The sequence below is a fragment of the Microcaecilia unicolor genome, chromosome 3 (genome assembly GCF_901765095.1).
Source record: "Microcaecilia unicolor chromosome 3, aMicUni1.1, whole genome shotgun sequence".
NCBI classification, from domain to species: Eukaryota; Metazoa; Chordata; class Amphibia; order Gymnophiona; family Siphonopidae; genus Microcaecilia; species Microcaecilia unicolor.
Window position 1 is genome coordinate 302,395,917 of NC_044033.1, and position 26,767 is coordinate 302,422,683.

At 43.7% G+C, this 26,767-nt stretch overlaps 1 protein-coding gene across 16 annotated transcripts in view; it reads right to left on the reverse strand.

Annotated features, from left to right (window-relative positions):
- SENP1 (SUMO specific peptidase 1) overlaps window positions 1-26,767 on the reverse strand; it is a 347,559-nt gene that overhangs the window by 237,747 nt on the left and 83,045 nt on the right. For 15 of the 16 annotated variants that reach the window (XM_030198243.1, XM_030198250.1, XM_030198253.1 and 12 more), the window contains one exon: window positions 10,413-10,566. In XM_030198243.1, coding sequence (XP_030054103.1) covers window positions 10,413-10,566 — 154 coding nt within the window. The remainder of the gene's footprint in view (window positions 1-10,412; window positions 10,567-26,767) is intronic. The other variant, XM_030198244.1, reaches the window with a different exon arrangement.

Consider the following 26,767-nt stretch of genomic DNA (forward strand, 5'->3'; position numbering starts at 1 on the left):
CTTTGATATGGTCCCCCACAGAAGACTAAGCTGAAAGGGTTGAACTTAGAACCTAAAGTGGTGAACTGGATAGGAAACTGGTTGAATGACAGGTGGCAGAGAGTGGTGGTAAATGGAATCTGCTCGGAGGAAAGGAAGGTGAGCAGTGGACTTCCTCAGGGGTTGCTGCTGGGGCCTATTCTGTTTAATATATTTGTGAGAGATATTGCTGAAGGGTTGGAGGGAAAGGTTTGACTTTTTGCAGATGACACGAAAATAGCCAATACAGTGGATACCCTGGAGGGAGTAGAAACGATGAGAAGGGATCTCTGAACGTTGGAAGAATGGTCAAGGGTCTTCTGGCAGTTAAAATTTAATGTTATTAATTTCACTGGGGTATGAATCTTCGTTCGGTTTTACTTTTATTATTTAATTGCTATCCTAAAAACCCAAAAGCCTCCTAAACCATTTGAAAAAAACAAAAAACTTATATTGTGCAAATGTAGTGCATCATTTTTTCCTTTTTTTGTTATGCTTGTGGTGCTCAGTGACTGGGTGTATCCCACTGGACTTACTCACAGTGAACCACTGCTTCATTCACCTGCTCTTACATCATAGCACCCCTGCCTCCTCCTACTTGTATTCTTGTGCCTAATATTTATACTTGTCATATTATATAAATTTCCTTGTGTCACTATAATCTCAATGGCACTTATCTTGATATGGGGTGGTGGTGATGGTGGTCGGGAGTAGTCCTGCTGGAATCCCAGCGCTTTGACGTGTAATAAAATGGCTGTGGTGCTCAAGTGGTTCCCTGTTCAAGCTTCAATATCCAAGACCTTAAATCCTTTCTAGTTCCCTACATGCGAGCATGTTTCATTTCTTAGCGTCTTCAGGGGAACGGAATGCTAGAACAAATATAATGTGAAATTAATAGCACGTCAAGTTAGCGTATGTCTGACAACATTAAATGCATCTATCTAGGCAACTATATCACAAAAATCATATAAAGATCCTCAAAATTGAGTTAACACTAAATCATGTTTGGCTAACTTGTGGCGGGAACAGCACAGCCTCAACTTTCAACCGGACGAGACGCCGGCGCATGCGCAATGCCCCATCATCTGTCTACTCCCCTTCCTTTTAAACTTGAGGGGGGGGGTGTCTACACCCACCAATCAATCTCCTCATTCAAACCCTGCGGGACCACTGTTTGCCATTGATAGATCAATCACTGTTCCTTCCGAAGCAATTTTGATACTATATCTCCCGTGGTATGTGCTGGTAATTGCTGTAACACTACAAATAAAAAAATCTTTTTCTGATGTCCCACTTTCATAGTAACATAGTAGATGACGGCAGAAAAAGACCCGCACGGTCCATCCAGTCTGCCCAACAAGACAACTCATATGTGCTACTTTTTGTGTATACCCTACTTTGATTTGTACCTGTGCTCTTCAGGGCACAGACCGTGTAAGTCTGCGCAGCACTATCCCTGCCTCCCACCACCAGCTCTGGCACAGACCGTATAAGTCTGCCCAGCACTATCCCCGCCTCCCAACCACCAGCCCCGCCTCCCGATCTCGACTAAGCTCCTGAGGATCCATTCCTTCTGCACAGGATTCCTTTATGCTTTTCCCACGCATGTTTGAATTCCGTTACCGTTTTCATTTCCACCACCTCCCGCGGGAGGGCATTCCAAGCATCCACCACTCTCTCCATGAAAAAACACTTCCTGACATTCTTCTTGAGTCTGCCCCCTTCAATCTCATTTCATGTCCTCTCGTTCTACTGCCTTCGCATCTCCGGAAAAGGTTCGTTTGCGGATTAATACCTTTCAAATATTTGAACATCTGTATCATATCACCCGTTTCTCCTTTCCTCCAGAGTATACATGTTTAGTTCAGCAAGTCTCTCCTCATACGTCTTGTAATGCAAATCCCATACCATTCTCGTAGCTTTTCTTTGCACCACTTCAATTCTTTTTTCATCCTTAGCAAGATATGGCCTCCAAAACGGAATACAATACTCCAGGTGGGGCCTCACCAACGACTTATACAGGGGCATTAACACCCCCTTTCTTCTGCTGGTCACACCTCTCTCTATACAGCCTAACAACCTTCTAGCTACGGCCACCGCCTTGTCACACTGTTTCGTCGCCTTCAAATCCTCAGATACTATCACCCCAAGAGCCCTCTCCCCGTCCGTACCTATCAGACTCTCCCCGCCTAACACATACGTCTCCCGTGGATTTCTATTCCCTAAGTGCATCACTTCGCATTTCTTCGCATTGAATTTTAATTGCCAAACCTTAGACCATTCTTCTAGCTTCCTCAGATCCTTCTTCATGTTTTTCACTCCCTCCCGGGTGTCCACTCTGTATCCAATATACTACTAAAAGGTGCATCCTTCTTCAGAGTCCTCAGATTACTTAAATGTTCCACTATGCGGTCTTTAATTCTATGTTTTGTTAGCCCGATGTACCATTGGTGCAGGGGCATCTGACCCCATATATCCCTCTAGATGATTCATAGTCAGTGTTATTCCTCAGTGTATAATCCCATCCTGTGACCGAATGTTTGATCACCAAGGTGCACCATGCATACGCACCGATGGCACTTGCCGTGATCCCCTATATTTGCCAAAGTCTGTTCGCCTCTCTTACTAAATAATTCTTCCAAATTACGGGCTCTCTTGTATGCGAAGCAGACATCGGGGGGATATCATGCAGTTGTAACACCGTTTGATGATATTCTTAATGTGTTTCGCTTGCGATGAAAAAGGCAAGACACAGACCATTTGATTTCGTTGGTTCCGAGCTGATGTTCGAGGTTGTAGTAGCCATTGGCGATGTGCATTCCTGGCCCTCTTATGTGCCTTCTTCAATACCCTCGTGGGGTATCCTCGCTGTTTTAATCTGCGGTGTAAATCAGCGGCATGTGAATCATACAGTTGTGTATTCTGGCATAATCTTCTTAAACGGAGAATTGACTCGTGGTGATGCCTTCTTTTTGTGACCGCGCATGGAAGCTATTATAGTGTAAGATCAAATTAGTATCAGTTGGTTTACGGTAAATCTGCGTATAATATCTACCTAGATGTGTTCCAATACTTATATCCAGGAAACTGATGTTGTCATGTGTAACCGGGATTTCAAAGGAAATATTTGAATCACAGGAATTAAGGTGTAGAAAGAACTGTTGTAACTCTTCATCATCACCAGTCCAAATTAGAAACACATCGATGAATCGTTTCCACAGAACTACATCTTTAACAAATCTGGATAAATATACAAATAATTGTTCAAACCGCGCTTGGAGCTACCTTGGCCCCCATACCTACGCCACATATTTGCAAAAAATAATGATCTTCAAATTGAAAATAATTCCTCAGAATTACTTGTTGAGCCATTCGATTCAGTAATGATATTTTTCCACTCGAGAATTCACTTGTTTACAACTGAGTTTCAATTAGCTGCAAAGCATGTTGTTGAGGTATCATCGTGTAGAGAGACTTCACGTCCATAGTAACCAAGGTTATTGGTTTCTCAATTACGGGTAAATCTTCTAATATCCTGATAAGATGCGTCGAATTCCTAGTATAAGATGGAATAGCTGATACCAATAGTTGCAGATGGAAATCCAAGTATTGTGAAAGCAGCTCATTTAAAGATCCATTGCTGGCAACTCTGGGTCTCCCTGGGGGTTCGCACAGTGTATTATGTATTTTTGGTACAAACCGTATTTGGGGTATTCTCTTTTCCGGAACCTTATTAGCTTCCTTGCACCTACCGTTACTCTATTTTTCACTCTGTATATATTCCCAGAGTTGGTACTCTCCTCTCCGGAATTTGTAAGCCACATTGAGCCTACTACTATGCGTGAAAATGTGGGATACAAATGTAATAAATAAAATAAATAAATAACTAACGTCAAGTCAAATGCAAAGCGCTGATAAGGAAGGAAAGAGGGAATTCGAAAGAAAGATTACGCTGGAGGCAAAAACACATAGTAAAAAAATTTTTTTAGGTATATTAAAAGCAGAAAGCCGGCAAAACAATCGGTCGGACTGCTAGATGACCGAGTAAAAGGGGCGATCAGGGAAGACAAAGACATAGCGGACAGATTAAATGAATTCTTTGCTTCGGTCTTCACCGAGGAAGATTTGGGAGAGATACCAATGCCAAAAATGGTATTCGAAGCTGAGTCGGAGAAACTGAATGAATTCTCTATAAACCTGGAGGATGTAATGGGGCAGTTCTACAAAGTGAAGAGTAGCAAATCTCTTGGAACGGATGGTATTCATCCCAGAGTACTGATATCTCCGCAAGTTCACTTTTTCAGTTCTATTGTTAGTAATATGTAATTTATCCTTAAAATCGAGCGTACCGGAAGATTGGAGGGTGGCCAATGTAACGATGATTTTTTTAAAAGGCTCCAAAGGAGATCTGGGAAATTATGGACCGGTGAGTCATCAGACCGGTGCCAGGCAAAATGGTAGAGACTATTATAAAGGACAAATTTACACAGAATATTCAAAATTATGGATTAATAAAACAAAGCCAACATGGATTTAGTGACGGGAAATCTTGCCTCACCAATCTATTACATTTCTTTGAAGGGGTGAACAAACATGTGGATAAAGGGAAACGGGACTTGATATACCGGCTTTCTGAGGTTTTTTGCAACTATAGTCACAGTGGTTTACATATATGCAGGTACTTATTTTTGTACCAAGGGCAATGGGATGTTAAGTGACTTGCCCAGAGTCACAAGGAGCTGCAGTGGGAATCGAACTCAGTTCCCCAGGATCAAAGTCCACTACACTAACCACTAGGCTACTCCTCCAGTTGATATTAAGTACCTCATGAAAGACTCCAGAGGAAACTGGAGAGTCATGGGATAGGAGGTAGTTTCTATTGTGGATTAAAAACTGGTTAAAAGATAGAAAACAGAGAGTAGGGTTAAATGGTCAGTATTCTCACTGGAGAAGGGTAGTTAGTGGAGTTCCCCAGGGGTCTGTGCTGGGACTGCTGCTTTTTAACATATTTATAAATGACCTAGAGATGGGAGTAACTAGTGAGGTAATTAAATTTGCTGAAGACAAAGTTATTGAAAGTCGTTAAATCGCGGGAGGATTGTGAAAAATTACAAGAGGACCTTACGAGACTGGGCGTCTAAATGGCAGATGAAATTTAATGTGAGCAAGTGCAAAGTGATGCCCAAGAAAGGGATCTAGGTGTCATCATCAATGATACGTTGAAACCTTCTGCTCAGTGCACTGCTGCGGCTAAGAAAGCAAATAGAATGTTAGGTATTATTAGGAAAGGAATGGAAAACAAAAATGAGGACGTCATAATGCATTATCACTCCATGGTGCGACCGCACCTCAAATACTGTGTTCAATTCTGGTCGCTGCATCTCAAAAAAGATATGGTGGAATTAGAAAAGGAAGCCAAACCACCACAAGGGTGGAGGTACACAAATTCCTACGAAAAGTAGAATCTGAGGAAAGGGGGAGTAGGCTCTTGAACAACACTAGTAGGCGACGTAGATTAGGAACAATCTCTATTTAAATATACACTCGACTCAACACAGCCGTGTTTCGGCGCTACAGACGCCTTCTTCAGGAGTCTTGTGATATATAAATATACGAATATACTTCTGTGAAGTGCAATTGAATACGCTGAGCTTTTTCCTACATCGGCAGTGGATTACAATTGTAGCAGAAGCCTTGCTTTCATTCTCTTTGAGCTTAATATTCGTATATTTATATATCACAAGACTCCTGAAGAAGGCGTCTGTAGCGCCGAAACACGGCTGTGTTGAGTCGAGTGTATATTTAAATAAAGAGATTGTTCCTAATCTACGTCGCCTACTAGTGTTGTTCAAGAGCCTACTCCTCCTACTCCCCCTTTCCTCGGAATTAGAAAAGGTGCAAAGAAGGGCGACAAAAATTAGAAAGGGGATGTGGGATGACTTCCCTATGAGGAAAGGCTAAAGTGGCTAGGGCTCTTCAGCTTGGAGAAAAGGCGGCTGAGGGGAGATATGATAGAGGTCTATAAAATATGAGTGGAGCTGAATGGGTAGACGTGAAGCGCCTGTTTACGTTTTCCAAAAATACTAGGACTAGGGGGCATGCGAAGAAGCTACAAAGTAGTAAATTTAAAACAAATCTGAGAAAATGTTTCTTCACTCAACGTATAATTAAACTCTGGAATTTGTTGCCAGAGAATGTGGTAAAGGCAGTTAGATTAGCAGAGTTAAAAAAAGAAAAAAAAAAAAAAGTTTGGATGGCTTCCTAAAGGAAAAGTCCATAGACCATTAGTAAATGGACTTGGGGAAAATGCACTATTTCAGGGATAAGCAGTATAGAATGTTTTGTACTTTTTTGGGATCTTGCCAGGTATTTGTGATGCTGGGCTTGATGGACATTTGCTCTGTCCCAGTATGGCAATACTTATGTACTTATGTCACAAGGCTGGTTTCAGAACCACTGCCTTACACTTTAGCTGAAGGAGATTTTTCTCTCTCGTCTCTCCAGACTAGTCCAGCCACATGGGTACACCCTTTTCCTACAGGCAGATGGAGACTGAGAACTACTGGTTCAATGAATTTCACCCTATAAAGGGATCCAGTGCAGGCAAAAACTTGCGAATGGAGAAATTGGGTCTTACCTGATAATTTTCTTTCCATTAGTCTTTCCCTCTATTCCAGAACCTATGGGATAGTTGAGTCCATCAACAAGAAGGTGGACATAGAGAACTGAAAACTGAGCTGAGACATGTCTCTTGGAATCCAGTCTAGCTCCTTAGTATTTACATAAACAGTAAGGAGAAACTCAGAACAAACACAACAACCTTAAACAACTTATCAACTTAACACTAACCTGATGAACAAACATGTGTGGAGCTCTCATCTCTGGACAACCTGTACAGAACAAGAGATATGCAGAAAGTACTATGTAAGGTGACAGTTGGTATCTGACACATTACTTCTCAGCGATTAAACATCTCAAACCTCAGGCGGGTCTCTTGAATAGAGCAAAGGACTCATGGCAAGAAAATTATCAGGTATGACCCAGTTTCTCCTTCCATTATGTACCTTCCCACTACTCCAGGACCTGTGAATTGTTCAAAAGCAATCCCTAGAGTGGGTGGTATACTAGCGCTGCCATCCTGAGGACTGACGTCCAAAAACTGGCGTCCAAGCATGCCGTAACATCCACCCTGTAGTGCTTGACAAAGGTATGCAGCGTCAAACACGTAGCCACCTTGCAAATATCCACTGAAGGCAATGCCTCATACAATGAGCCCACAAGGGTTGAGGAGCCTGCTTCCCTGCAAGAAGATAAGCTGACGCAATTTTCTCCTTCAGCCATCTAGTAATTGTGGGCTTGGAAGCCATGAGGCCAAGCCGCTGTTTACCAAAAAGCAGTCTGTCTCATTTACAACATTCAATCATGACTTCCAGATAGCTAATGAGGACTCTACACATATCGAAAAGCTTCAAGAATACTAAGCCTCTCTATAGAGTGGAGGAGTAGCCTAGTGGTTAGAGCACCGGTCTTGCAATCCAGAGGTGGCTGGTTCAAATCCCGCTGCTGCTCCTTGTGATCTTGGGCAAGTCACTTAACCCTCCATTGCCTCAGGTACAAACTTAGATTGTGAGCCCTCCTGGGACAGAGAAATATTCAGAGTACCTGAATGTAACTCACCTTGAGCTACTACTGAAAAAGGTGTGAGCAAAATCTAAATAAATAAATATAGATGGAAGCTCCACAGACTGGCTGAGATGAAATGCCAATACCGCTTTCGGTAGAAAGGAAGGAACACTGCATAGGGAGATCCCCACTTCTGAAAAGCGAAGAAAAGGATCCCAACAAGAGAGCTTGAAGCTACAAAACCCTACATGCTCACACAACAGTCACCAAGAACGCTGTCTTTAGCATAAGATCTTTCAAGGAGACCTTCCAAGTGGCTCAAAAAGAGGCTTCCACTAAGGTTCCACTCTGGACGTGGCATATGAAAAGGAGACAGCAAGCAGCCCGCTTCCTGCAATAATCTAATTATACCCGGGTGTGCTGCAAGAGACGCCTTCTGTAGTCAGTCCCTAAAACAGGCCAAAACCACAAGCTGAAGTTTTAGAGAACCCAATGCAAACCCTTTATGAACACCTACTTGGAGAATTTTAGGATTTGCATGATCTGAGCAGAGAAAGGAGAAAGTCCACGCTCAGACCACCACCCCTCAAATGTCCTCCACACCCTCATATATGCCATGCAAGTAAAGTGTTTCCAAGCCTGAAACAATCAGCAATGACAGAATCAGAATAACCTCTATCTCAACCAACCCTGGTCAATGTCCAAACCATATTACCAAAGGGGCAGGATCTTCCATGAGCACTGGACTTTGCTTCAGTAGGCCATGTACCTGCAGAAGATGGAGAAGACCCCCCCATCTGAAACAAACACAAGGAGGGGTCCTCTCAAGTCTCAAAAGAGAGTCCAAAAGCAACGACAGGGGATGAAAGTGAGATGAGTTCCAAATGACTAAGGCAAAAGAGCAGTAAAAACATCAGAGTTTATTTGCCGAGAAACTGACTCAAAGACTCTACACGGACCGTGTTTTAGCACAGAGCCTTCCTCGGGGGCCTAAACAGGCACTGACATAATAAAAACATAAAAATACAAATATTAAAACAATGGCATGAATCATGTCATAATGAGACTAAATAAAACAACATAACTTAAATAGAACTTGCAAATCAGATTAGGTGAATAAGCAGGGGGGAGGTGTATTAAAAAGTGGTGATGTGGATGAAAAAACATGAGAAGGTAAAAATGAAACTAAAAGAGCAGATCAAGTGACTGGAATGGTGTGATATATGGAAGTAAAGAGTGAAAATTAGAACACCAATGCACATGGTGTTACTATACAAGTAGAGGTAAAAGGGAGTGATGGACAGTAATATGTGCAGAAAATAGAGAGAAATTTTTAAAAATGTGCCTAAAAAGAGCACATACCGTAGCAGTTCAGAGCAAATCGGCTTCACAGAGTTACAAATTGAAAAAATACGCAGAAGCAGTATGCACTACAAAGAAAAAGTAAGTATCAGTTGTATACAACAGGGGGTGTAAAGCCACCTCATTTAGCCATGGGGGCATGAAAGCCCAACCTGTCGTGGCCAGATAATGTGAACGGAGCAGGCAGTGAAGTGCATAAAACATCTGTCCTGGGTAAAAATACTGCATGGGGGACTAAGCAATATGTAGACAACACAGACTAAAAAACTGCCATATACTCTGTACAAAAATCTATTAGAGGAAGTACTGCTGAGAGAGCCAGTGATACAAACGGAAGCTGGAGAAGGTTATATCAATGAATCTATAAGGCATAAAAGCGTAGCATCACAATTAGTTTGAAGGATACAGTATGTGTCATCGCTGTAATTATTTTGCAGGGTATTTTCATATATTGAGATGTTTGCCATCATTGTAGACTGGTCAAGTTTAAGTTATGGGCTAATGTAACTATTGTAAAATGTCAGTGTTTCCATTAAGTATGTATGTGGTTTATGTTGATGCAGGACAGCTGTTGGGCAGATTATTTATTTAGACATCGGTCATCAAGCGCACTCTAAGGCATTATTTAGTACTATCCCAAGAAACACTACTCATAGCTATATACAGACCCCCGATATTCAGTGTTAAACCCAGATTTTCAATTCCAGCCGTTTCCAGCGACTAGCATAGAATATGCAGTTTTATTTTTTGACTGCAGCAACTTAACCAGTTAAGGCAATATTCAGTGCTAACCCATTAAGTGCTTAGCAATTAAAGACAGGCCTTCTATTTATGCAGCCTAATTTAACTACTAAACATAGTGGTTTGGCATTGAATACCTGTGCCTAGCCAGCTATGTTGCACGATATACCCAGTTATCGGCTAGCCACTAACCATGGATATTCACAGGAGGTTCTCTCCTGCTGAATATCCACGGTTATGTGCTAAAATGCTAGTTTAACTGGTCAGGAGCTGTTCCTGGCTATTTAAATAATTTTCAGTATCAGGCCCATAGTGTCCACCCATATTAGTTGTGGACCCACCCAAAATCTCAGGTCTGGCAATGCCATTGGTGTCGGGACTAGTTTGGTGAGATGAGAAGGAATGGAAGTTATTGGCACATAAATGAGGCAACAAACTAAGTCTGGGAACTGCCATACTAATCAGTCCTAGCAGTGAAATTGAACGCTGAAATGGCTCAAAATTCCTTTCTTGTCCCTTTTAGAGCAGGGGTGATGCTCATAAGCATAGGTGGATTACTTAACACTGCTGCTCAAGTTCACTCTATAACTGATGTGAGGTCCCCCAACCTGAAACCTTACTTTTCTGACCGTAGGAGTACATAAAATATACCAATAAAATTTACATACCTTGTTTTCTTCCAGGCCTCATGATGCAGGTTTCTACCAGGCCTAGGTTTCTGTAATGTTGCACATACAGTAGGAACCAGATTCCTAGCATGTCCATTGAAGCCTTGTTTTTCAGACACAATCTTTTTTGGCTGCCTAAATGTTATATGATCTGCTGAAGGAAAACATTTTAAAATAAATTATATAGGAGAAAAAAAAATGAAAGATGACCTAAAATTACTGCAATTATATCTAATTGAACTCTTCAAGGTTTCAGTCAATGACTAACCCATTAGAAAAGCAAATATGGCTTTAAAAAAAAAAGTGGGCTGAATTTGTGGATTATAGCAACTGTTAAAATAAGCAAGCAGGAACCTGGCGAGTAAGACATCTAAGGAATATACCAACACTTGGAGGAGATGCTTGGAGTGCATTCCAAGTCGCCCTATCCACAGTACTTTTAGCGCTGGGTCTGTGTCGGGGCCAAGTAATTCTGTTACGTAAAGCAAGTCCTAGACAGGGAGTGGGGGGGGGGGGGGAATGGGGGGGTGTACCTTAGAAAATTAACGAGCAAGAGCGAATAGAATATTAAGATTGTTTAGATCTGTTTAATGAGACTACAAGGAGCATATAACTTGTATAAATGAATAATCTGTAATGAGTAACTAGATGTTGATAATAAGCTAATGCTATAGTTTGAATTTTACGTATATTGGTCAAGTGTTTGTATTAATCTGCTCTGCTTGTTATTAATAAAAAGATTACTTAAAAAAAAAAAAAAAAAGCAAGCAGCCAAATAAGAATTTTCAGGAAGATCAAATGCTTTTTGAATCATCACCAATGATTTTTCTTTAAATCACTAAAACTAGGACAAAAACTACTAAGACCGTTATTTCAACCATGATTTTACGAAGGTGCAATACAAAAATCTAAAATATTTTCCAGTGGCAAACAGATAAGGCTCTATTATATTTAACTAATCTAATTACTCAGTGTCATTAACCATCTTCAAATGTATTCTCAGAGGACAGAATAATACTCTTACTTTTGGGTGATGTCATCCAATAGAACTCATGTGGGAAAGCTCCTCAGCATCAACTGTGGAAGCTTTTGGAAGTGCCTCATTTTCTGCATGCACACACCTTCCCGCTTGTTGCTGTTACGTGTCTTCAGTGTTTCTCCGTGGAGCGGGTCAGACGTCTTTCAGTCCTCCACAGCTCACATCAAAACACTTATTACTGAAGATTTTTTCCCCTTCAGTTATATCGCACAGGCCTCTCCCCAGTAATCTCCCTTATATAACTGTTCAATACTTTTTAAGTTTCCATATTTTTCTACAGCCTACTAGGCTCTTAGGCCTTGAACGGCAGCAGAACAGAGAGGTTGTGTCAAAAAACTGAGCCGTTTGACTTTGCCATTGCTATCACCCCTCCAACATGTCCCACAGAGCTCTCAGCAGATTTAAAAAGTTTTCCAGTTGTAACAGGACCATATCCACCACAGATGCCTGCAATGCCTGGGGCACTCTCATGAACCCTCTTTCTGGTAATTACTCTTCATAGATGTCAAGGAGAAGTATCAAGGGTCATGAGAAGCAGTCCAAGAAACGTTTTGTCACTCAAGTTCAGTCCAACGTTAGCATTGGTCTCCGTAGCTGTGGAAGCCGATGATCAAGATGAAATTTATGAGAAAAGAATCCCCATGATCCAGGAGAAGCATCAGGTGTTAATGGTTTGGACAGAAAAAGAGTAAAAAAAAAAAATAAAAACCATGTGAATATATTTAAGCGAAAAAGCACATCCTATACAGATGTCAGGGACAAGAATACAAAACAAAGTTGTCTTTATATTTTTTACTTTGAACTGTTATGACACCGATTACATAAGCAGTATTCTGTTTCTTGTTGATGCTTTGACTGCCCTAACAAAAATATTGCTGAGATGTGAAATTATCTGAAACAGATGTCAAAAATATGACAATAAAAGGAGAAAGGGATAAACAGCAAGTTAACACACTCGGGTGGTCACCAATTGAGTGACTGCTGTGTCTCCCAAAAGCTTTTACATTGAAACTGTATTGACTCTGCACAATTTCATTCTCTTGCCCTCACTCAGAGACAAGAGGTAAAGTGGAATTACAGGGCAAACATCAAACACTGGGAATGCACTGACACTGAGTATCAGCAAAGACCATAGGATCGGGTGTCATCTGATTTCCACCTCCACAACCCCCCCCCCCCCCCCCCCGTCTCATTCTGCACTGAGGTATTCAGGTGTGATGCATCAGGCCTAAGTCAAGAAGTATCAACATTAATCCCTCTCAAAGCATGGCGTCGAAAGCATCAAGATCAGTGTCCTTGAAGTTCGCCCAAATGAAGGTAGCTCACCCTACAAGACACTGGAGGTGTACCAATCATCAAGGAACCGAGACTCAGCCACCAATACATTCTGGTGTGTCTGAGGATTGAGAGTCCATACCTTTGTTGAGGACAGTCCTCAAGGAGTGGCTCATGGGCCTGTCCCAACAGATGAAGTGCTTGTTTGCACAACAAGAGACTATCTCATTAAAGCCAAGGCTGAAAGTAGTTCACCCATCCTGAAGGCCCATGCCAGTGCTCTGGCAGAGACCTCTAAGGACTCCAGAGTCAGAGCACCCATACAGATGTCCATCTCCACCCTCTGAGGAGGAAATTTCCCTAGCACATTGGAGATCCCCAATGCCTTGATGCTCCAGGTCTACTCCTGAACACAAGGTCAGTCAATTAAGGTGGGCAGGGACTCGGACATCTTTAGTGTCTATTTTTATGAGTCAAATTGAGTGTTCTTTGATCAGAGGAAGCACTAAAAAGTCTTCTGAGGAGGAGCAATCCCTTGGTCCTTCAGATCTATCCCCATCACATGAACATGGAGGAGGTGGAGGAGTGGCCTAGTGGTTAGGGTGGTGGACTTTGGTCCTGGGGAACTGAAGAACTGAGTTCGATTCCCACTTCAGGCACAGGCAGCGCCTTGTGACTCTGGGCAAGTAACTTAACCCTCCATTGCCCCATATAAGCCGCATTGAGTCTGCCATGAGTGGGAAAGTGCGGGGTATAAATGTAACAAAAAAAAATTCTTTGATTTTGTAAAGAAGACAGCTAAATCCAACTCATTTGTGTTAGAAACTGAGGATGAGCCAAAGGCTGAGACTGGACATCAGCCAATTAGATGGAATGCTAAGTAGTAGTAGTAGTAAATCCGTGGTTCACTCCCCCCCCCCCACCCCACTGAACTTAAGATTCCAAAGATGAATATGTGAGAGAGCCCCATCTCTGTACAGATTAATAAAAAGGATGACTTGGTATATCAACTACAAAAGGTTTTGGGATTTAAGAGGCTCCATCTTCCTCACCATTCCATGGTGATCAAACTTGCTTTCAAAAGCATCAAAAGTATGAAGACTCACTCCTCAGTGCTCCCTGGGAAATGGACGAGGACCACATTCTTTTAGGAAAAAGGTTTTCGAGAACACTATGCTAACAGCCTGCATAGCTTCTTACCAGCTCTTAATGAGCATACACCTGTGGAATGTGATGCACAGTGCGTCAGCACTTCAGCTAGTAGCCAAACAGCAAAGTGCAGAAAATACATGGTTTGGGTAACCTATGAAAAGAACATAACCACCATACTGGATCAGACCAGTGGTCCATCTAGCCCAGTATCCTGCTTCCAACCGTGCAAATCCAGGTCACAAGTACCTAGCAGAAACCCAAACAGTAGCAATAGCAGCTACATATCATGAAGCCAATCCCAGGGCAAGATTTGGAGTGGAGGAGTAGCCTAATGGTTAGTGCAGTGGGGCTTGATCCTGGCAAACCAGTAACATAGTAAATGACGGCAGATACAGACCTGTTTGGTCCATCCAGTCTGCCCAACAAGATAAACTCATTTTACATGGTATGTGATACTTTATACCAGAGTTTGATTTGTCCTTGCCATTCTCTGGGCACAGACTGTACAAGTCTGCCCAGCACTGTTCTTGGATTAAGTTCTGAAGCTAACGTTGAAACCGCTTAAAATTTACACTCCAGCCCATCCCTTATCTATTCAGTCACAATCAGGACGTAGACCGTAGAAGACTGCCCAGAACCGGTTATGCTTCCAAATTACCGGTGTCGATACCTAATTCCGCTAAGATTCCGTAGATCCGTTCCTTCTAAACAGGATTCATTTGTGTTTATCCCACGCACGTTTGAATTCCATTACTGTTTTCATCTCCATCACCTCCCACAGGAGGGCGTTCCACATATCCACCACCCTCTCTGTGAAAAAATACTTCCTGACATTACTCCTGAGTCTGCCCCCCTTCAACCTCAATTCATGTCCTCTAGTTCTACCGCCTTCCCGTCTCCAGAAAAGGTTTGTTTGTGGATTAACACCTTTCAACTATTTGAACGTCTGTATCACGTCACTCATGTTTCTCCTTTCCTCCAAGGTATATATGTTCAGGTCAGCAAATCTCTCCTAGTACAGTTTGCAACGCAAATTCCATACCATTTTGGTAGCTTTTCGTTGCACCTCTTCCACCTTTTTTATATCTTTAAGATATGGCCTCCAAAACTAAACACAATACTCAAAGTGCGGCCTTGCCAATGACTTGTAGAGGGGCATCACAACACCTCCTTTCTACTGCTGGTTATACCCCTCTCTATGCAGCCCTAGCATCCTTCTGGCCACGGCTGTCGCCTTGTCGCATTGTTTCTTCACCTTTAGATCCCAAGACACCAACACCCCAAGGTCTCTCTCCTGAGTCAAGCTTACTAATCTCTCTCCTCCTATCCGGTATCTCTCTGCACCCCAAGTGTATCACTCTACACTTCTTGGCATTAAATTTTAACTTAATAACTAAACAACAAGACCCCGCTTATATCTTTTACTTCAAATAAAGACCATTTATTTTCTTAACCCCACACATTCATTTTCTTATATATTTGTTGTATACAGTGTCAACAAAAAGTTTCTACATACTTAATACATCATAGTGCTAACTCTCTAATAATCCACCTTAGAGTCCATTGTGTAATGTTTTCTTTTCACTCCTTATCCTATTAGTGTTAATAGTCCTTTGTTGAGTCTCACTATGATGATCTTATTCCCTTGCTTGAATCCTTATCTTCATAGGTTAAGCACAAATATAAAACATAGTTCCATAACCTCTTGAATCAACCACAAATGAAACACTCCTCCTTCCATTGTTTTCAAAGGATAATTTCTCTTTCACACCAATGTCTTTTTCATACCACAGATCTTGTCTTCGTACAATACAACATACGTAGATTTTCTTTCGTTTTGGCACCATTACTTTTTTTTTCAATAAAACTTCCTTTGCTTCTCTATGTGGAACCACATTTCGATTGCTATCTTCTTCAGGAGAAGCATCTTATACCTTTAATCAAATGCATAACCACAGTCAGACACTCACAAATCACTAAACCCAAAACACATACTAGGAAATGTAGTTGGAAAGCAATGACCACAAATGCTCACAGTCTAAGCAATAAAATTCATGACCTTCAAGCCCTGATGTTGGAGACTGACTTGGACATAGTTGCAGCCACAGAGACATGGCTCAATGGTTCCCATGAATGGGATGTAAACATACCAGGCTATAATCTTTTTAGGAAGGATAGAGAGGGACGTAAAGGTGGAAGAGTAGCTCTGTATGTGAGAAATGATATCGCAGCAACTGAAAAGACAGGGAAGTGGGGAAAGGAAGAAGCGATATGGATCACCTTAAAAAGAGAGGATAGAACCTTGGTCCACGTGGGTGTTGTCTACAGATGCCCGACACAATTGGAGGAACTGGATAAAGATCTGATCGCTGATATTCAAAAGTTGGGGAAGAAAAAAAGAGAGGTGCTGTTGTTGGGAGATTTTAATCTGCCGGATGTAGATTGGAAGGTTCCTTCTGCGAAATCGGAAAGAAGTAGAGAGATTGTGGATGCTTTCCAAACTGCTCTGCTCAGACAAATGGTGACGGAACCCACAAGGGAGGGAGCGACGCTGGATCTGGTGCTCACGAATGGGGATAGTGTGTCAAATGTCCGAGTGGCTGCGCACCTGGGAAGCAGTGACCAAACGGTTTGTTTTGATATAACGGCTCATGTGGTTAGCGGCCACTCTAAACTCAAAGTCCTGGACTTCAAGTGAACTGACTTTAAACAAAATGGGGGAATACCTGAGGAAGGAGCTGATGGGCTGCGAGAACACACAACACGTGGAAGGACAGTGGTCCAAGCTGAAAGAAGTAATAAACAGGGTCACAGACCTTTATGTAAGGAGAGTAAATAAAAGCAAGAGAAAAAGGAAACCGATATGGTTTTCAAAGCAAGTGGCTGAGAAAATAAAGGCTAAAGAGCTAGCATTCCAGAAATACAAAAAATCTCAAGTAGAGGAACACGGGGAGGAATACCGGATGAAACTGAAAGAAGCCAAGAGAGAGATACGTCTGGCGAAGGCGCAAGCGGAAGAACAAATGGCTAGAAATGTACGGAGGGGAGACAAAAACTTATTCAGGTATATTAGTGAAAGGAGAAAGACTAAAAAGGGGATTGTGAGACTAAAAGATACAGCAAAACGCTATGTAGAAAATGATGAAGAAAAAGCCAATTTGCTAAATAAATACTTTTGTTCTGTTTTTACTGAAGAAAATCCTGGGGAAGGACCGAGAGGGACTGGCAAAAGTACACCTGAGAATGAAGTGGATAGAGCACCGTTCACGGAAGAGAGTGTGTATGAACAACTTGGAAAGCTAAAGGTGGACAAAGCCATGGGGCCGGACGGGATCCACCCCAGAATACTGAGGGAGCTCAGAGAGGTTCTGGCGGGTCCTCTTAAAGATTTGTTTAATAAATCCTTGGAGACGGGAGAGGTTCCGAGGGATTGGAGAACGGCGGAGGTGGTCCCTCTTCACAAAAGTGGTGATGGGGAAGAAGCTGGAAACTACAGGCCGGTAAGCCTCACTTTGGTTATTGGAAAAGTAATGGAAGCGATGCTGAAGGAAAGGATAGTGAATTTCCTGGAAGCAAATAAGTTGCAAGATCCGAGACAACATGGTTTCACCAAGGGAAATCGTGCCAAACGAATCTCATTGAATTCTTTGACTGGGTGACAGGAGAATTAAATCAAGGACGTGCTATGGAAGTCATCTACTTAGATTTCAGCAAGGTTTTTGACACAGTTCCCCACAGGAGGCTCTTGAATAAACTAGAAGGGCTGAAGATAGGACCCGAAGTGGTGAACTGGATTAGGAACTGGTTGACGGGCAGACGCCAGAGGGTGGTGGTAAATGGAGTTCGCTCGGAGGAGGGAAAGGTGAGTAGTGGAGTGCCTCAGGGATCGGTGCTGGGGCCCATTCTGTTCAATATATTTGTGAGTGACATTGCCGAAGGGTTACAAGGTAAAGTTTGCCTTTTTGCGGATGACACCAAGATTTCCAACAGAGTGGACACCCCGGAGGGAGTGGAAAACATGAAAAAAGATCTGAAGAAGCTGGAAGAATGGTCTAACATTTGGCAATTAAAATTCAATGTGAAGAAATGCAAAGTGATGCACTTAGGGAGTAGAAATCCAAGGGAGGCGTATGTGTTAGGTGGGGAGAGCCTGATAGACACGGACGGGGAGAGGGATCTTGGGGTGATAGTATCTGAGGACCTGAAGGCGATGAAACAGTGCGACAAGGCAGTGGCCGTAGCGAGAAGGTTGCTAGGCTGTATAGAGAGAGGTGTGACCAGCAGAAGAAAGGAGGTCTTAATGCCCCTGTATAAGACGTTGGTGAGGCCCCACCTGGAGTATTGTGTTCAGTTTTGGAGGCCGTACCTTGCGAAGGATGTTAAAAAAATGGAAGCGGTGCACAGAAAAGCTACGAGGATGGTATGGGAGTTGCGTTCCAAGACGTATGAAGAGAGACTTGCTGACCTGAACATGTATACTCTGGAGGAAAGGAGGAACAGGGGTGATATGATACAGACGTTCAAATATTTGAAAGGTATTAATCCGCAAACGAATCTTTTCCGGAGATGGGAAGGCGGTAGAACGAGAGGACATGAAATGAGATTGAAGGGGGGCAGACGCAGGAAAGATGTCAGGAAGTATTTCTTCACAGAGAGGGTGGTGAACGCTTGGAATGCCCTCCCGCGGGAGGTGGTGGAGATGAAAACGGTAACGGAATTCAAACAAGCGTGGGATAGGCATAAAGGAATCCTGTGCAGAAGGAATGGATCCACAGAAGCTTAACTGAAATTGGGTGGCGGGGGGAAGAGGGGTTGATGGTTGAGAGGCTAGGATAGGGGAGGGCAGACTTATACGGGGTCTGTGCCAGAGCCAGTGATGGGAGGCAGGACTGGTGGTTGGGAGGCGGGAAATACTGCTGGACAGACTTATACGGTCTGTGCCCTGAAAAAGATAGGTAAAATCAAGGTAAGGTATACACATATGAGTTTATCGTGGGCAGACTGGATGGACCGTGCAGGTCTTTTTCTGCCGTCATCTACTATATTACTATATTACTATGTAACCCATACATCTTTTGTTGCAACAAACTATCATTTTAACTCATGTTTAATACAAAAAATGGCTGCTTACCAGAAGTGCTACTGTCCACTAGGCATCTACGCCATCAATCTTTCAGAGCGGATACCCTGTCAGCTATGCTGAACTCTTTAAATATCAATGTAATCACAACACGTGGTGTAAGAAGTGGACAATCACCACTCTACTTCTAAATTCAACCCGTCCGGAATGACTGCACCACAAAAAAAATGAATCTTTGCTCTATGTTATGTAATACTTGTTTAAATGTCCCCTCCTCAATCTCACCTGGCATATAGCTGCAAATCTGATCTACTCTACTGTGTGACTTTTTAGCCCCAATGACACACCAGAGGGGCCGCCTCCTTACGTGAATTCTTGATATTACTAATATGCTCTGCGACACTAATTTTCAATTTCCTTTTCGTGTGCCCTATACAATAAAGGCCACATGGGCATATTATGCAATATACAAGTTGTGACGAATCATATGTGGTATCCTCTTTCAGATAGAATTTATCATCAGTCCCAAGTACTTTAATGTGATCAGTGTGTACTGAAAATCGACAATGTTTTGTATTAAACATGAGTTAAAATGATATCTAGTTAGTTTGTTGCAACAAAAGATCTATGGGTTAAGATATGACGGTGGTTATGCATTTGATTAAACGTATAGGAACCAGGCAAGGATGCCCTTTGTCACCGATGTTTGTATTGTCTTTGGACTTGTTACTTAGGGAGGAGATACAGAGTAACGCAGGGATTAGGGGAGTGAAGATTGGAGAGCAGACTTTCAAATCAGCAGCATTTGCAGATGATCTTTTACTGCTTATTTTGGATCCGGAGTTCTAATGGAAAGCTTGGAGGAATATGGTGACTTCTCTGGCTTCAAGATTAACCTAGCCAAGTCAGAGGCACAGGCCAGTTCAGAGAAAGTCAGGCGACTCTGTGGTAACACCTTCCCATTGAGATGGGCCCAAGACTCGTTCAGATATTTGGGAATACAGCTTTCAATGAATCCCAAGCATCTATAAGACCTTAATATTACCAAATTACTGGAGGATACTAGGCAGAGGCTGGCTCTTTTGACGACGCTTCCCCTGACCCTCATGGGCAGGTTTCAGCTCTATCGCATAATAATCTTCCCCAGATGGCTGTATGTGCTACAGTCTCTCCCTATTCACATTTTGCGTCAGGATTTGAAGTCCCTACGGAAAATACTGTTGAAATTTTGCTGGGGGGGGGGGGGGGGGGGGGCAAAATGCAGATTCTTAGTGGGTCCGCAGACTCAAGGAGGATTGGGTATCCCAGATATGGGTAAATACAACCAGACTTGTCTATTGAGGCACCTGCGAGACTGGCTCTTGGGAACTAACACATACACAGATGTGGACCTAGAGAGAGCATACTTCCACCTCTGGCATTTGAATTATCTGCTCCATACCCCTCGTGGGAGCCTGCCCAGGGAGGCTCGGGGAGCATACTGTTGAGGCCATTGTGGTCTCTTTGGCGTTCAGTACTTGACTTGTGGAGGCAGGAGCCCACTAGTCCTGTATTTTTGCCATGGGGGGGCGCAGAGTTCTTGCCAGGTAGTGAGAGCCATATTCAGCGAAACTTGAAAGCAAAAGAGGTGCTATTGCTAGAAGACGTAATTAGGGAGGATGGGATCCTGAAATCTGCCCAAAAACTTTCTCCTCTGGAGGAGAGGGGTCCTGTGGTGGTTCTGGCCTATCTTCAACTATCGCATTACGTGAGAGCCTTTACCAGCCGACAGCCTGTCAGCAGGTTTCGGCCAGCAGCTGCAAGAGGTCTTGGAGGGGGATGCACAGGGTCAGGTTTTGGCATCTTGGTTTTGTAAAGAATTGGGAAATTGTTAGTCTACGATGAGTTTGCAAAAGGTGGCTGACCGGTGGGAGAGGGATGTGGGCAGGTCAATTGAGGCAAAGCTATTGTTGGCAACTCTCAAAGGGGGCCCACGAATGGTGCATAGCGCAGAACTGCAAGAGTGTCAGTTTCATACACTACATAGAGCATACTTCTCCCCTCAGTAGGCTAGCCATGCGGGGATAGTGGATACGGAACAATGTCGGAAATGTGGGACAATAGGGGCTTCTTTATATCATGGATTGTGGGAGTGTAGATACATAAGAACATTTTTGTCAGCTATAGCGGGATTCTTCTCTTTGGTATTTGGACATAGGGTGTCCCTCACATTTGAAAAAGCGATTGTCTGTACATTAGGCTGGTGGGGGTCGGGAAAGTTGGATGATAAGTTATATTTAGGCAAAGTTTGTATTCTAGGAAAGAAATGTATTCTTAACCATTGGATTCAGGATCATCCCCCCTCTGTATGGTATTGGAGGAATAAATTACATCAACTCATGATATGGGAGTCAGAGGGTACCCACTTGTCTCCGAAGAGGCAGCAGAGGTTTCTGGCGAACTGGGGGGGCTTATTTGACTAGAGTTTCTCCTGCAGCTCAGAGTCAAATTTTGAACAGATTTTCGCTGGGCCATTGAGGGCGACTGGGTGGGGGGGACAAGGCATCACAGGGATGGGTTAGGGGGTTGGGGATTAGGGGATAGATAATATATTACTTAGTCGGACTAGAAGGGCAAAGGTCAGGCCTATACATGTGGAACCACTGTTCTTGGGTGGGGTTAGTGGGAGGAGGGATAGGGAGGGACGTGAGGACATGGAGGTATAATGGTCTTTTGGAGGTAGTTGTTGCTATGTTGGGATGATTAGATCTGTTTTCAAAGTCTATGCAGGAGCATGTTCAACCTTGAGAAGCTTTCCAATTAGACTGTTTCTAGTTAAACACACAGAATGTAACACAAAGGGACAGAAGCTTTATGTAGTAGGAGACTAAAGAAAGATTAAAGTTCCTTAAATAAGTTCACTGTAGCTGGGAATTGATGAGGGTCTGTATTTAATGTTATACATAAAATACAGGTGCCGGGGGGGGGGGGGGGGGGGGGGGGATGCACTGCTTAAAAAAAGAAAGTTGAAGGAATGTAATAGCTTGCCCACACTACGTACTTCTTGCTATTTCAGTCTGTATGCAATTCTACTATGGATGTGTCTCTTCTGTACTGACCTCAATAAAAACTGTTAGAAACATAGAAACATGACGGCAGATAAAGGCCATATGAACCAATCCAGTCTGCCCATCCTCTGTAACCCCTAATTCTTCCTGTTCCTAAGCGATCCCACATGCTTATCCCATGCCTTTTTAAATTCTGGAACAGTCCTAGACTCCACCACCTCCACCGGGAGGCCATTCCACGCCTTCACCACCCTTTCTGTGAAATACTACTTCCTTAGGTTACTCCTAAGCCTATTCCCTCTCATCTTTGTCATATGCCCCCTCATTCCAGAGCTCTCCTTCATTTGAAAAAGGCTATCTTCCTATACATAAATGCCCTTGAGATAAATGTTTCTATCATGTCTCCTCTCTCCTTTCTCTCTTCCAGCGTACACATGTTGAGGTTCATAAGCCTGTCCCTATAATTTTTGCATTCAAGACCGTTTACTAATTTCGTAGCCACACTCTGGACTGACTCCATCCTGTTTATATCTTTCCGTAGGTGCGGTCTCCAGAACTGCACGCAGTCCTCCAAATGAGGCCTCACCAGAGACTTATACAACGGCAATATCACCTCGTTTTTCCTGCTGGTCATGCCTCTCTTTATGCACTCAAGCATCCTTCTGGCTTTGGCCATCACTGTTTCTACCTGTTTGAAAGCTTTAAGGTCGTCAGACACAATCACCCCAAGTCATGCTCTTCCTTTGCGCACTGAAGCACTACACCCCCTATACTGTACCGTTCCCTCGGATTTTTGCAACCCAAGTGCATGACCCTGCATTTTTTGAGATTAAACCTTAGTTGCCAAATATCGGTCCATTCCTCTAGCTTCGCTAGGTCCTTCCTCATGTCATTCACACCCTCCAGGGTGTCCACCCTGTTGCAGAGTTTAGTATCATCCGCAAAGAGACAAACCTTACCAGACATCCCTTCCGCAATATATCACTCACAAAGACGTTAAAAAGAGCTGACCCTAGGACCGATCCCTGCAGTACTCCACTGACGACCTCCTTTTCTTCAGAACAAGCTTCATTTATCACCACCCCTGTCTCCTACCATTCAACCAATTTTTTACTCAATCAGTTACTCTAGGTCCCGCACAGAGGGAACTCAATTTATCAGTCGCCTGTGCGGAACCATGTCAAAAGCTTTGCTGAAATCCAAGTATACCACATCAAGCGTCCCTCCCACATCCAACTCTTTGGTCAGCCAGTCGAAGAAGACAGTCAGATTAGTCTGACACGACCTGCCACTAGTGAAGCCATGCTGCCTTGGGTCTCGCATTCCATGTAGTTCAAGAAATGTCATAATCCTCCTTTTCAGAAATGTTTCCATTAGCTTACTCGCCACCGAGGTCAGACTGAAAGGTCTGTAATTCCCAACCTCTTCCTTACTTCCACTCTTGTGCAAAGGAACCACATCCCCCCTTCTCCAGTCCACCGGACCACTCCAATTTCTAAGGAAGCATTGAAGAGGTCCGTCAGCGGAGCAGACAGAACTTCTCCTAGTTTCTTAAGCACCCTCGGGTGTATCCCACCAGGCCCCATCGCTCTGCAAATAGGTGTGAAAATGTGGGATACAAATGCAGCTCTGGCTACTTTTAGTTTGGCAAGCTCCTCACGAACACAGTCCTCCATAAACGGGTCTTTGTCTACCATACATCAATCCCCTTTAGCCTTTGTTTTCTGCAGCCCTACCCCCGGTCTTTCATTCGTGAACACAGAGCTAAAATAATCGTTAAGCAGTTCAGCTTTTCTTGAATACAGCAATCGAAATGTGGTTTCACATAGAGAAGCAAAGGAAGTTTTATTGAAAAAATTAACGGAGGCAAAATGAAAGAAAACCTACTTAGGTTGTATTGTATGAATACAAGATCTGAGGTATGAAAAAGACATGGATGTGAAAGAGAAATTATCCTTTGAAAACAACGGAAGAATTGTTTCATTTGTGCTTGATTCAAGAGGTTATGGAACTAAGTTTTATATTTGTTCTTAACCTATGACGATAAGGATTCAAGCAAGGGAATAAGATCATCATAGTGGGACTCAACAAAGGACTAAGGAGTGAAAATAAAACAACATTACACAATGGACTAAGGTGGATTATGGTAAAATAATGTCTTACCTGATAATTTTCTTTCCTTTAACGCAGCAGATGAATCCAGGAACTAGTGGGTTAAGTTCGCCTACCAGCAGGTGGAGAAAGAGATAAACAAACTAAAGGAAGTGATGCCAGACAGACAGCTCCTTCCTTAGTTAGTATGTCATTCGTAAGCATTTGCCAAGGTCAAAAAATATGAAGAAAACAACAACCAGAAAACATCCTCACTATGAAAAACATAGAACCAAATAAGAACTTCTGAATAACTGCAACTTGATCAAGAAATCGGAATCCTTTCCATGTTCCCATATCTGTGTCAACTCTGGAAAAGAGAACCCGGAAGGAAAAAATAGCCACACTGCGCGGAAAATGAAAAACCGTCGGCTGAACTAGGGAGGGATCCTGGATTCAAATGCTGCGTTAAAGGAAAGAAAATTATTAGGTAAGACAATTTTACCTTCCTTGCCACTTGCAGCAGATGAATCCAGGAACTAGTGGGATGTACCGAAGTATTCCTTAAGTAGGGTGGGAAGCCAACACTCCCGCCCCAAAACTCACATTCTCCCGAGCAGACACATCTAGCTTGTAATGCTTCGCAAAAGTATGACGGGACACCCAAGTAGCCACCCGACAAATCTCTTTCAGAGATAAGGCCGACGCCTCCGCCCAAGAAGCCGCCTGTGCCCGAGTAGAATGCTCCTTCAGGGCCACTTGAGACGCCTGCCCTTGTAGCAGATATGCCGCTCCAATAGCTTCCCTAATCCAGCAAGCAATGGAAGCCTTAGAAGCTGCCTCACCTCTTTTTGATCCCGACAAGAGCACAAAGAGATGATCCGATAATCAAAACTAGTTAGAGATCTGCAAGTACCGAAACAAGGTTCTCCGCACGTCCATGAAACGTAGCGAGGCAAACTCCCCCGGATTATCCTCTCTTCGAAAAGACAAAAGATAAACCGCCTGACATGGAAAGCCGAAACCACAGCACCGTCCGGATCGACACCCCTGCTTCAGAAAACTGCAAAAAAGGATCTCTGCAAGACAAAGCCTGAATTTCAGAAATCCTCCTAGCCGAAACAATGGCCACCAAAAACACTGTCTTAAGTGTTAGATAATTCTCAGAAACCTTATTCAACAGCTCAAACGGTGGGGCTTGGAGGGCTCGCAGAGGAGGCCGAAGCCGAAGAGCCCCGCGTAGGAAACAGACCACATCAGAGTGAGCTGCTAAAGAGGAACCGTCCAGTTTGCCGCTAAAACAAGCTAGAGCCGCCACCTGCACTCGAAGGGAATTATATGCCAATCCCTTTTAAAGACCATAGTGAAGGAACTCCAGAATAACCGGAATGCCCGCCCGAAAAGGCGATTCAGCACACCACGCCGCGAAAGCTTTCCACACTCGCGCGTACGTTGCTGAAGTAGACTGCTTCCATGCCCCCAAAAGAGTGGCAATGACTGTCCTGAAAATCCCTTCTATCACAACTGCCGCCTCTCAACAGCCTGACCATAAGACCAAAGCGGAAGGGATTTTCCATCTGAACTGGCCCTTGATGCAGCAGATCGGGAGTCACCAGAAGTCGCAATGGTGGCTCAGACTGCTCAAACAAGATCCGCATACCACGGCCATCGGGGCCAGTCTGGGGCCACTAGAATGACCGGCCTCTGATGCCCCCCTATGCGGCAAAGAACTCTCCCTATCAGAGGCCACGGAGGAAAAACACAGTAGCTTTTGTTCCGGCCATGACTGCAGAAGAGCGTCCAACCCTGCGGATCCTGGCTGCAGTTTGCGGCTGAAGAACTGGGGAACTTTGGCATTGCAAGCCATGGCCATGAGATCCATTACTGGTCTTCCCCAACGTTGAAAGATCAGCCAAAAAGCCGAGTCTGACAACGTCCATTTCGCTGCGTCCAAGAGTCCGGCTGAGAAAATCCGCTTGAACATTGTCTTGACCCGCAATGTGCGCTGCCAACAGACTCTGAACATGCGCTTCCGCCCATACTAGAAGATGAGACTCTTCCACTGCCAAGGGAAGACTGCGAGTGCCCCCCTGCCGATTGATGTAGGCCACCACTGTGGTATTGTCGGAACATACACAAACAGCCTGCCCCTGCAGAAGGTCCTGAAAACTCTGCAGCGCATTCACGACTGCTCGCAACTCCAGACGATTTATCGGCCAAGTCGCTTCAAGAGGGGTCCACGATCCCTGGGCTACTCGATGAAGACAATGGGCTCCCCAGCCCGCAAGTCTTGCATCCATCACGACTACCATCCAATTGGGAGACGCCAGAGAAACACCGTTCTGCAAAGAGGCTGACCGGAGCCTCCAAGTGAGACTGTCCCTGGCCTGGCTGTACCAAGTAAGGCGTCGTTGATAATCCAGCAACGTCGGCGACCATCTGCTCAAAAGGAAATTATGAAGAGGCCGCATGTGAGCCCTTGCCCATGGAATGACCTCCAAGGTCACCGTCATGGAACTGAGGAGCTGAACATAGTCCCACACTCAGGGAACACGACGACTCAATAAGGTCCATACCTGAGAAAGCAATTTGATCCTTCGCCCCTCGGGGAGAAACACCTTCCCCTGCTTCGTATCGAATTGCACTCCAAGATACTCCAGACTCTGAGTAG